The sequence below is a fragment of the Triticum aestivum genome, chromosome 2A, assembly GCF_018294505.1.
Source record: "Triticum aestivum cultivar Chinese Spring chromosome 2A, IWGSC CS RefSeq v2.1, whole genome shotgun sequence".
Classification (NCBI taxonomy): domain Eukaryota; kingdom Viridiplantae; phylum Streptophyta; class Magnoliopsida; order Poales; family Poaceae; genus Triticum; species Triticum aestivum.
In genome coordinates, this window is record NC_057797.1 from 317,573,510 (window position 1) to 317,585,519 (window position 12,010).

At 43.4% G+C, this 12,010-nt stretch overlaps 1 protein-coding gene across 1 annotated transcript; it reads left to right on the forward strand.

The window, feature by feature from the left end:
- The first annotated feature begins 1,212 nt into the window (after positions 1-1,212).
- LOC123188605 (uncharacterized) lies at positions 1,213-11,397 on the forward strand. The gene is made up of 4 exons (XM_044600765.1): positions 1,213-1,678; positions 9,775-10,011; positions 10,126-10,343; positions 10,954-11,397. Exons 1-4 carry the CDS (start codon positions 1,445-1,447, stop codon positions 11,126-11,128), a joined length of 864 nt encoding a protein of 287 aa, XP_044456700.1. The 5' UTR covers positions 1,213-1,444; the 3' UTR covers positions 11,129-11,397.
- The last annotated feature ends 613 nt before the right edge of the window (positions 11,398-12,010 follow it).

The window sequence follows — 12,010 nt, forward strand, 5'->3', positions numbered from 1 at the left end:
CTATTTTTGCTTGTCCTCGTTTCGACCACGGTCCTCCCCATATATAGGCCTGGGGGTACCACACTTGCTCTGTAAATCAATACAAAAGAATATACAAAATGATAGTCGGTTCAACTAGTCCACTTGCTCCTAACGCACGACAGTAGATGAGCTGACACTGCACTGTGCCAGGTGCTCAAGTGCCTTCCTCGACGTGATGTGCTGCACTGCCCTTCTCCCGCTTTATGTCGTGCTTGCGTTCCGTCTTGTCATACACCCCTTGGGTCATCGTGATGATGACCCTAGACATAGCCCTGTGCCGAGCTATTCCTGGTAGACTGGTCCGGCATTTAGTGCATGGCCGGTGGAGTGCGCTGCAAAGCCAGCTTCTCTGGCCGACGTGTGTCTCGTCTGCTCGGGGGATCAGCCCCCGAGTACGTCATGGCTGACTCCAGGGTCCTCCTGGGATCTTTTGCTACTGTTTTCCTCTGTTTAGGCATGTGTTTTTTACTCTCAAATTATCCTTTGTCACTGTGCCATGTTCCACACTTCAATCACGTCGATTTGTTTCTGGTGGGTGCATGTGCACAACATATTATGCATACCCTGTGATTTAATGTTCCGTCAACCCCTTGACTTGCTTTACAAATTGGCATCTTTCGTGCAGCTAAAACTACTGTCGGGACCAAAGGACAAAAGAAGGGTGGAGCTGCTCGTCCTAAAGGTGCAGGCAAAGTGCACCGAACTTCGACGATTGGGGTGGGAGACACCACCGGCTAGGCGCCGGGTCCCCTTTTGGGCGACTATCATCTCTTTGTCATGCCCTGGGATCAGCTCTGCGTCGTTGTTTATCAGCCTTACTGCTTGTATTCACCTTTTCTTTTGGTTAGACTTTGTCGTAGTCATACTTTTAAGCTTTTCGTCCTTCACGACCGTGTGTAAGATTTTATAAGGGCCTCAGTTTAAGGCCAAACAAGTTCCTTATCTCTAAAAAGAATAGGTGATGAAATTTCAGGTCTGGTTACAACGGCAAGTGCCTCGTCTTAAAACAATAGATGATGAAATTTCAGGTCTGGTTACAGCGGCGAAAAAAATGAGCGGCGACTGCCGCGGATGTATGCGGACACGTCCACACCCATACAATGGGTGAGGGGAGCCGGGTGTAGATGCTCTTAGGCTGTCAAAATACCCACACAATTATTCCGGTTTCCAATTCTAAAAAATAAATAAAAATATTCCGGTTTCCCCTGCCTCCAGTGCCCACCAGAACCGAGTCCGCTCCAATGCCGTTGCCTCCCTCCTACTCCTCATAAATTCCTCCCCCTCCCTGAAACCAAACCCTAGCGCTCCTCAATCGCACATAGCACCCCGGAAATCCGCCCAGCTCGAGCCAGATTTGGCTTTGCGCGGACCAATTCGGGGGGGGTTGTCCCCTTGGGCATGCTCGCTTGATCGCGTCCGGCCCATGGGAATGTCGGGGGCCGCCAGTGGCGGTGCCGGATGCGGACGCGGCGAGTACATGAGGATCCCGGAGGACGTGGACGCTATCAAGGAGGCGGTAAAGGAGGAGGGGGAGTGCCCAAGACTGCTGCGATGCCGCGCGATCCGGTGGTGGGCGAAGGTCGCCGTACTCGGAATCTTCCTCGCCGGCGCCGCCGCGGCCGCCGTCGTTTTCCTGGGCCCACTCGTCATCAAGAAGGTGCGCCCTCTCCGTGTCCTCTCCTTTGGAGGCTTCCTTGCAACGCGTTTCCCCCCACCTAATTTCGTCACGGATGCTAGATCTTTGTTTCTGTCTTGTGTTTTGCTCATGCTGTTTCTGTTGAGTCTTTTCATTTAACGCGATCTATGCTGCAATTTTTTTGCCTATTCTATCTACTCTGTGTTTCCTACTAATTATCGATTTCTTGTTGTTATTTTTTATTTTCCTGCTTGATCCTTGAACTATGTACTACGGCCGTCCCAAATTATAAGAGGTTTTGTTAGGCTATAATTTGGAACCGAGGAAGTACCGTTTTATGCATATATAATTTTCTAATTTATGTTGACCATTACATAAATGAACGCAGTAGTTGTTTGTGTTTTAGCTGGTCGATTTGTCATTTTGTTGTATGAATATGGATATTTAATGGATTTCATCTGGAAACCAGTTTAAATGATTGTTTGGATCAAATTGGAATGTCACTGTTGAATGAACAATATTGGAAATTGTTCTGCTAATACGAAAAAAAAGCCAATGCCTTAATATGTTCGCTCATTTAGTAACCCAATATGTGGTGTCAGCTTGATGCTCTGGGGGTGTAGGTGCCTCCTCTAAATGGTGGACGGGTAGGGACAATCTCATAAGACTATTGGATCCTGATATGTTTGGTAATCAAGATGCCGTACTGTTTATTCCCTGTATCCACTTGCTAGTATTATCTGTGTCTTGCAGGGATATATTTGATGCTTAATTTAATTTTCTCATTGTATTTTTGCATGATTGTGAGGTTGTTTTATTATAGTCTGTTCAAAGATCTCAATTGATAGCGGAATGTAACATTGATACATCTCCTTAGATCAGTTTCGGTCATGGCTTAATTGGTGTGGTTACTATTGCCAGCCATGCTTGTAGTTGGCACGTATAGAGTCCATAAATAGGGTCTTACTGGCCATGCTATGTGTGGCGGCACGCCTCGCATTGCTCGTAGGCAGCTATGTAGTTTCTTATATAATTGATGAATCCTCTTTGTTTGGTTTTACCGATTAGATGATCTTTTTCTTCCATGCATAAGGACAAAGGATGGTTCCTTGACTACTAAATTGTTGGTTTATCTTCGGCAAAAGTTGCCGCCATGACACTTTCTGAGCTAGACGCCGCAATGCCCACAATGCATTTTCTTGTGTATATTTAAAAAGTCTCAACATGCTTGGTTTTAGAGGTATGTATGTATGTATATAATGCATCAAATGAAGTCAGTCTTGTTCAGTTGTTCTCTTTAAGCAACTGCTAAGGGGAAAGGAAATCAGCCATGATGATTGAATATGTCCTAAAATCAGCTGGTAGGAATGATATTCAGGTGAATAACAGGATCATATTCTCTCCATGAGTCAAACAGTGTAAATGATTAATGCAGCATGCTATCAACTTCGAAAATAACTATTTCTCTTAGTCAGGTTCAGATGGTAGAAAATAAAGAAAGCAACAATCTCTTAGGTAGTAACTAATGGAACAGTGGCGTGATTTCATCAACTTACTAACTTGTAGCAACATGGCAACATATATAAGAATAATTACTGAATGGTTTCACTTGGAATATTTAGCATACAGATGGATGATGGCGTAACAATGCGAAAGGGTCTAGAAACCTTAATTTGATTCAGAGGTCAATCTACCATATTCCAATGTTAGAAATAGGACAGAACTATCCAGGAGAATATACTGTGAAAGGCACTGTTATCCCTTTGAAGGAAGAGCATGATGAGATACTACATGGTTATCAAGAGTAGCTTTTCAAATCTCTGCAGACTTTCCTAGTTGACATAAAAAAGCTGGAGAGACTGAATAATACTAACAGCATCTATGCAATCTAGGGTCTGAATCAGAGATCCCTCGTATGTATATAAATAACTAACACATAGGGCATAAGGCAGAGGATATTTTTTCACTCTACCGGGACACACCTCCGTCCTACTCGACTATATTTCTTGAAGTAGTACCTAAAGCTCTAGCTTACCTAAATGATAACGCCCGCACATGTGACGATGACAATTGGTCCAAGCGCCCTAATAACCATTGGATCAAATAGCACGAAGTTTGAAACAAAGCCAGTGCCACATAATCTGTTGCTGTCGTGCGTTCCAAAATCACGTTACACCGAGCGACCCCAACCTTATCCACCTCGCTTCCTCTCTCGTCTTCCTCCCTCCCCATTTATATCTCCTCTCTCAAATCCGGTGTCTCCCAGTGATTCCATGGTGAGGTGATGGCGGTTTGCAAGGCGGAGGTTGGGGGGGCCGCGGCGGAGAGATGAGAGAGGCAGCGTGGAGCTGGGCGGTGCCGCGGCATGAAGTGGAACTCGGCGGCGTCAGCACCTCAGGGAGCTCGATCCGCGCTGCCGGCCATATCGCGGCTCCTTGTATGGCGGAGCTCTAGGCGGCACGCCGCTCTTCCCGTCGCCGCGGAGCTCCAGGAAGCCACGCCGCGCTACCCCGCCGCCGCGCAAGCTCCATGCCCCCGTGCGCACTACCCTAATGGTGCATCCTCCTCGACCTCAATGACGGCATCGGTGGTGCACGAGGTGGAGAGGTGGTGGCCGCACCTCCTCATCCCAGCAGCCGCCTCCATGGCTCCTTCGTGCGGGTATCCAACCGTTGGCGCCATCCGGGTCAGGAGCTCCTTTGCGGGGCGGTGGCGGGCTTGAGAGAGGGGCGCCGTCCGCGTCCTCCGGCGCCGTACGGGACAGCGCACGAGGTGGAGAGGTGGTGGCCGCAACAGCAGCCGCCGCCATGGCTCATTTGTGCGGGGTATCCAGCCGCCGGCGCCGTTCGGGTTAGGAACTCCTCCGCGGGGCGGTGGCGGGCTTCAGGGAGAGGGGCGCCCTCCCCCGATGCTGTCCGGGACCGGAGAGGCGGTGGCCACTGTCGACGAGTTGCTCTGCGGCCTCCACTGACTCACGCTGTGCCCTCCTCCACCTGTTGCCACTGGGTTCGTCCCTTGATCTGAACTTTGAATCAGTTAAGTGACTAATTACAGCAGTGTTTTTCTGATGAATTGCCTAGCTGTGTTGATGATTCATGCGTAGAATGAAATGGTTCAAATTCGCAAGCTCATTGATTTGGTTGAAAACCTAGGAAAATTGTTGCCCTGTGTTGATTGATTATCCATGGCAATTTTGCCAAGTCTTTTTAGGAGAACAACAAATTGTTAGTATTGTTGATTTTGTCATGTTTTCAACATTTTTGCCATGTCCCAACTTTCTTGTCATGGCAAAATTGCCATGCTTTTCTAAGGAGAAATCACGTTGTCATAGGTTGTATGTCCTCTTAGGTCAGGGATCAAGGCAACTCTTTTTTAAGATGTCTTTGCTATGGGTAACCCAAGATTGAGTTTGTCATGGTAAACTTTAAGATCGAGTTTGCCGGAGTTTCAAGAGCTCGGCATGCCATAGTAGTTGGCGAGAATTTTGACCGCCATAGTAATTGTGTGGCAACATTCTGGGAGTAGTTGCCATGGGCATAATTGCTACGAGTAGTTGCGACGGCAAATTTCTGTAGTAGTTGCCATGGGCAGAATTTTCATGAGTAGTTACCATGGCAAATTTTTCTGTAGTAGTTGCCATGGGCAGTATCCGTACAAGTAGTTGCCATGGCAAATTTGTTTGGGACAATGGCAATTTTTTTTATAAGGCAAATTCACTTCATGTCCCACGACAAATTCACCTTATTGCCCATGACAAGTTTCTTTTTTTAAGATAATGTCAAACTTTTTTTACCAAACCATGGCAATTTTTTTTAATGAAGTATGGCAAATTTAGTAAAATGGAATAGATTTGCCATACTACATGGCAATTTTTCCCGATCCACCATGGCAAGTTTTATTTTCTAAGAACCATGGTAAATTGAGTTAAGTGAAATAGATTTGCCATACGACATGGCATGTTTCCCCCTGGCCATGGCAATTCTATTTTTTTTACGAAGCATGCCAAATTTAGTAAATTCGACTAGATTTTGCCATACTTGATGGAATCTTTTCCCCAAACCATGGCAATTTTTTTACAAACCATGGGAAATTTATTTAAATGGATCATGGCAAATTTTTCTGTAGTAGTTGCCATGGGCAGAATCCATGCAAGTAGTTGCCATGGGCAGAATCCATACTAGTTGCCATGGCAAAATAAGAATTTTTGGGACAGTCATTTTTTTTATTATGGTAAAAATGGTTAGTGTATTTTTGCCATGTCACTTGATGTCCCATGGCAAATTCACCTTATGATAATTTTATTATGGCAAGTTTCTTTTTTTTATGATAATGTAAAAAAATTACAACCCATGGCAAATCTAGTTAAATGAATGAATAGATTTGAATAGATTTGCCATACTATATGGCACTTTTCCCCCTAGAACATGGCAATTCTATTTTTACGAAGCATGACAAATGTAGTTAAATGGATTATTTTTCTACTGCTGAGTTCAAATTTGTCATATCACATGCATTTGATTTGCTGGCAATCCCCCCTCCACCATGGCATTTCTATTTCACGAAGCATGGCAGATTTAGTAACATAGAATAGATTTGCCATATTTCATGGCATTTTCCCCCAAACAATGATAATTGTTTTTCTTCAAACGATGGGAAATTTAGTTAAATGGATCGTGGCAAATATGTTGCATTTTTTTGTTATTATGTGTTCAGCAAATGGTATAGTGCATGCAATAGATTTGCCATGCTGATTTTTTACTTTTTTATTTTTTCCATGGCAAACTTACGTTTTTTATTGCCATATCAAATTTACATTCATCGTCGTGGCAATTTTATTTTCACATACACGGAAATTTTCGCCTCCATCGCTCACCACAAATGTACATTTATGTAGCATGGCAAGTTGTATGGCAACTTTGTATGTATGTGAGTTTCTCACTTTTGTTTTTGTCATGCCAAATTGTTTTCACTAACAGTTTGCCATCTCTCCAATTTTTTTGGGATTTTTTTGGTTTGCCACCATGTTCAGGTGCAAATTGCCTTGGTCTTTTTCATTTTCTATTCAAATTGGTTCTTTAATTTTGTAGCATGATAATTTTTACACTAAATTTTTTCATTGTGGGAACTTTTCATTTTTACCACCATGGCAATATCTGGGCTTTATTTAGTCACAGCCAAATCTGGGTTTTTTGGACACATTATATGAATTGGATCAAACTGGGCCTTTTTCTTTTTCATTTTTTAGTCACGGCAAAAGTTTGTGCAGAGAACTATGAGGGGTGTGTGCTGTGCGGGCTGGGGAGCAGCTCGCACTGAATCGTTCGGGCGGGAGGGTCGTGTGGGCAGTTTTAATATGCGCCCACACAGGGTCGTGTGGGCTGTCTCCTGGGTATGCCACACAGGGTGGTGTGGTCGGGTGCCCATTGTGCCACACGTGTGGCAGTTATCGACGTCCCTAGCTTAAAAATTTCAAGAGATGGAAGTAGAAGAGGCAACCTGGACTATACAGAACTCATCAACTATTTTTCACACCATGAAACTAATTTTGCTTCTTAAATATGTGAAACATCAAGCTAGTTACGCATATCCTCTATTGTTAAGGGAGAAGACACTGCTTTATTATAATATATATCCTAAGAAAGCAAATTCTTCAAATCAAACAGCCTGTTACAGAGAAATATGGCAAGGAAAAACATCTTCAAAATAATTAATATCTGGTTTCCAACCTCTTATAATTGACTGTATATACCAACAGAAATTGTGCCTAATTGTACTGGGCACGGGGAAATAACACAAAGGGTGGATGATACAATAGCATCATCGTAATGTAAAGAAATATAACTGGACAGATAGTCTACTTGATATTAACTAGTAATGTGTACGTGCAATGCACGTTGATATTAGGCAAATATTAATTGCACGTGGATATCAAGTAGGATATCATCTTGCATGTTAATTATGTGATTAATTCTAACATTTTTATTTGGTATGATATTAATTGCACGCTAAACATGGTGAGCGCTCGTCATTGGAGCAGTCTAGGTCGTTGGATTGACCTGGGTTGACGGTCAAGATTATTTGGATCTGCCTCTTTGTGTCTTTTTATATTGGTATAGATATGACCTCGAAATGGAAACATAAATCAGTAATAGTACTGTTATATATGAAAATCAACATGAGCTACAATGAAAAGAACATTTCTTTCACTTTCATAAAAATGTCACTAACTGTACTGGGCGTAGGGGAATAACACAATCCATGTTAAGAAAGATACAGTATACTTGATATTAATTGACCTTGAAACAAGGAAAGGGTCATACGGTGCAAACATTATATATATATGAAAAACATCACCAGGAGTCACATGAAACAGATTTGTTAAAAACTGATTTCATGGATTGGATAAATTGTGTAACAATTATGTCCCAAGGTACCATCTCGGCAAAGTAAAATTGATTACCGAAACAATATTTCTAAAGGTACTGAAACTTGGAACCGAAGCTGATTACTGAATCAAACTTCCTGGAGTTGGACCTGAAGCTCAACTGGTGGGGCACTTGAGCACTCAAGATCAAGCCCTACCATCTCGGCAAAGCAAAATTGATTACCGAAACAATATTTCTAAAGGTACTGAAACTTGGAACCGAAGCTGATTACTGAATCAAACTTCCTGGAGTTGGACCTGAAGCTCAACTGGTGGGGGCACTTGAGCACTCAATATCAAGCCTTGCAGGCCCCAAGCCGTGGCTCGACCATGTCCTGTTTGTTACTTGCCAGCGACAGCATGCACGTGAACATCACGGACAACGTTACCCTCCCCGCCGCGGACGAGGGGCTCCTGCGCCTATGCACGGTCAGAAGCGGCGTGCTGCTAGTGCACCCCTACTTCTGGAACGCAGCCAACGCCATGCCGTCGGGGCACACACATGATGGATGACGGATCGGGGGTGATTCATGTGCGCACGCCCTAACACCGAGGTAGACGACCCAAGGATTTGCCCGGCATGCACCGAGGCGACGCTGTGGCTTGTGGCGCTGCCTTGCAAGAGGGTGATGGTGGCCATGGCCAGGGACGACTTCCTGGCAGCCAAGGGGGTTTCAGGGCTTGGGCACACATATGACTGGACGACGACACGCTGGATCTCAGGGGCAGCGGCTTGAAGATGGTCATTGCAGCACGGTGCAAGGATGCCGATGGCAGTGGTGGGGACGTGCGGTACTGTCTTAATTGGGTAAGAAGCAGGCGGTGGTGCGGGAGGAAGTGGCGCAGCGTTGGAACTTCTTATAAGAATGTACATCGGCGAAGCGGCTAGGATTTGACGGGAGTTTTTAGGGAGAGCACCGGATGGGTGGAGAGAAGCGAGAGGATCGAAGAACCGAACCAGATAAATATCAAGCGGTTAGGTGGTGAGAATGCAATAGGCACACACAAATCATACCCCATCAGATCCCCAGAATTACAGGTGTCTCCCCTCGTAAATCAGTCAGATGCTGAAAAAAATCTTTAAAAAGGAGAGAAGGATTCCTACCAGATGTAGGGTCTTGCTTGTACTCTCATACCTGGTTTGAAGTTGGCTGGTGTAATTGCAAAAGGTGATTTGTCTTCGTATTTTCCGACATAATTTTGGTTGTCGTCAACATCATGGAGGAAATGTTTACAACTCTGTCCATCATTTCTAACTACATCAGCTGACCCCTTCCAAAAGTTCATATGATTATTAGGTCAGGACAATGTAAAATGTTGCAAGGATAGAGCACAGAAAGTACAACTATGCCTGCATTTGGATCCTGCTTGCTGGTGTTACCTGAAATAAATTATGTGGGCAAGCCCCCCCACCCCCACCAAGAAGTTCATGATCATAAGGATGCTCAGCTGCCTATTGATGAATTTCTCTGAATCAACCTCAATATTACGAATTCTCATGCAATTGTAGACTGATTAGCATCTCATAGTTATGCTACCTGTACCAATTTCAGTGAATTATCTTGTTGCCCTCTTAAACAGACTGCTTGCACACTTGCATGTGTTTCTGTAGCTGCTTTTGATTCTAAGATATTGTGCTAGTATGCTCTTGGTTTGTTGCTGACATTGTTTTACATGTTTCTGTCCTTCACAGGTGGTTGTGCCGATTATTGACTGGCAATCAAGAACTTTCAGCCGACCAGTTATTCTTCTAATATGTTTTGGTGCAATCGCTTTATTCCCAAGTGTCTTGATACCTTCTTCTCCCTTTATGTGGATTGCGGGGATGACCTTTGGATATGGTTATGGCTTTCTGATAATTACAACAGCGATGAGCATAGGCATGTCATTACCATTTTGTATAGGATCTGCGTTCCATTCCAGAATACATGTGAGGCTCTCAGTCCCATCTTTTTCAGCTATGTTTTATCCAGATAGTACATGAAACCAGTCTGTTCGTGTCTTCATATTTTATGGAAATAATGGTTGATTCGTTGTCATGCAGAGATGGTTGGAAAAATGGCCGAAGAAAGCTGCTTTTGTTAGACTTGCTGGTGAAGGAGATTGGTTCCATCAATTTAGGGCAGTTGCTTTACTTAGGATTTCTCCATTTCCATATATAGTTTTTAACTACGCTTCCGTGGCTACAAATGTCAAATATTGTCCATATATAGCTGGTTCAATGGCGGGAACCATACATGAAACCCTCCTTGCAATTTATAGGTTTGTACCTCTTCCACATTTTGCCTTCTGTAGGTAGTCAGTCAGTATTGGTGTGGTTATTGAATCCATTTGCAAATAGTTCATGAATAACTTGATTGTATCTCACCCAATCTGCTATTTTACGGAATTGGAATGATGATGCGCACCTATACCTTTTGCTAGCATAAATTTCGTTAGACATCCTTTATGAGTTTTTGCCAATGCAAAATCTGCTTTGTGAGTTCAACTTTAGCCATGGAGGGTAGAAATTTTGTCGGCACCTTTCTTCATTTCTAATCTTCTATGCGATCAATCTAGTTCTAGTGCTTCAGGCAGCACATCCCTCCGACGTACAAATCCAAATTTTCCACCTGGGCTCTTGGTTTACAGTGTGTGTGTGTGTGTGTGTGTGTGGGGGAGGGGGGTTTGTAAGATTCATAGTTGGATGCAGTATGAGAAATAATGCACTTGCTAGCTCCTGTCCTTGGTGAAAAATAAGATGGTCTTGCAGGAATTATATCTAGCTGTTTGAGGATTATGTATCTTATTCTATACATGTAAACATATATGCCTGGTTTAATTATCTTTCTGTGGTATGGGTATTAATTTTGTCGATATTTGTTGTGAACAGTGGGAAGCTCGTTCAAAGCTTGGCTGCGGCGACTAGCCAAGGATCTTTCTTGTCAGTGGATCAGATCATCTACAACGGAATTGGCTTTACGGTTGCTGCAGTTTCCACTGCTGCAATAACTATTTATGCGAAGAAGGCGCTCCAAAAATTGCAAGCCGAGGATGAGCTATGTTGATATCCTTGCTACGGATCAAATCTTGATGCTAGGTCCCCTCCAGGTGTAAACTACAAACGGGCACTACTAATCTGGTTTCAATCGTCAACAACCTGCAACAATTGTAAAGAAAATAGAGATCCAGAATCACTACCCTTCTCTCTTCTTTTGGTTTTGTTTTAAGTAGAGAGAGAATTGCCAAAATTAAGAACTAAAATCAATGTACGAACCGGGGCCTGTGCAATGTATATTTCAAGCTGCTTAAGGTGAAATTATCTTTGTTTTGTTTATTGATGAAGAAAATACGAGCACCATTTTTACCATCTGTGATGCACACAGTTTGCCTTTCAGTTCAACTTTGTTATTAGAACCGAAATGCACACGGAGTGAATAATAGTTGGATATTTTTTCCAATAAAGGGTGGATTTTATTAACTTGTAATGTTGTATCAAGAGAATACAATCATCAAGAATACATATCCGACCTTTGTACAACTAAGATGCACATAGTTAACATGAACATATACGCAAAAAATGAAAAAAGGCTAATACACAGAAGGAGGAAAAAAAGCGACCTCCAAAAGCCCCGCCGAAGCAGCTCAAGCATGCATAGCCTCGCCGAAGTAGCTCAAGCTTGCATCAGTAACCAACACCATCAACACTGACCCCCATCAATTTTAGCACCCGCACAGTGGGAAAAGTGCTTCAACAACCCCACCGATTAGAGCATGGTTAATAATACAACCAACAATCGATTATAATGAGTTGTCATATCATATAAAGCCAATCTAATGGCTAGCATATACAATAGTAAGTTTTAGATGTATTTTATTAATAGTTGGTCCACCTTACAATCTCACAAAGCATCTTGGGTCTCGTGCTGCAGCTGGCTACTCACAAAGAG

Coding starts and splice junctions, on each gene's coding strand:
- LOC123188605 (XM_044600765.1), top strand. CDS start 1,445: ATGGGAATGTCGGGGGCCGCCAGTGGCGGTGCCGGATGCGGACGCGGC. Junction 10,012..10,125: donor CGTTCCATTCCAGAATACAT/GTGAGGCTCTCA, acceptor GTTGTCATGCAG/AGATGGTTGGAAAAATGGCC. Junction 10,344..10,953: donor ACCCTCCTTGCAATTTATAG/GTTTGTACCTCT, acceptor TGTTGTGAACAG/TGGGAAGCTCGTTCAAAGCT.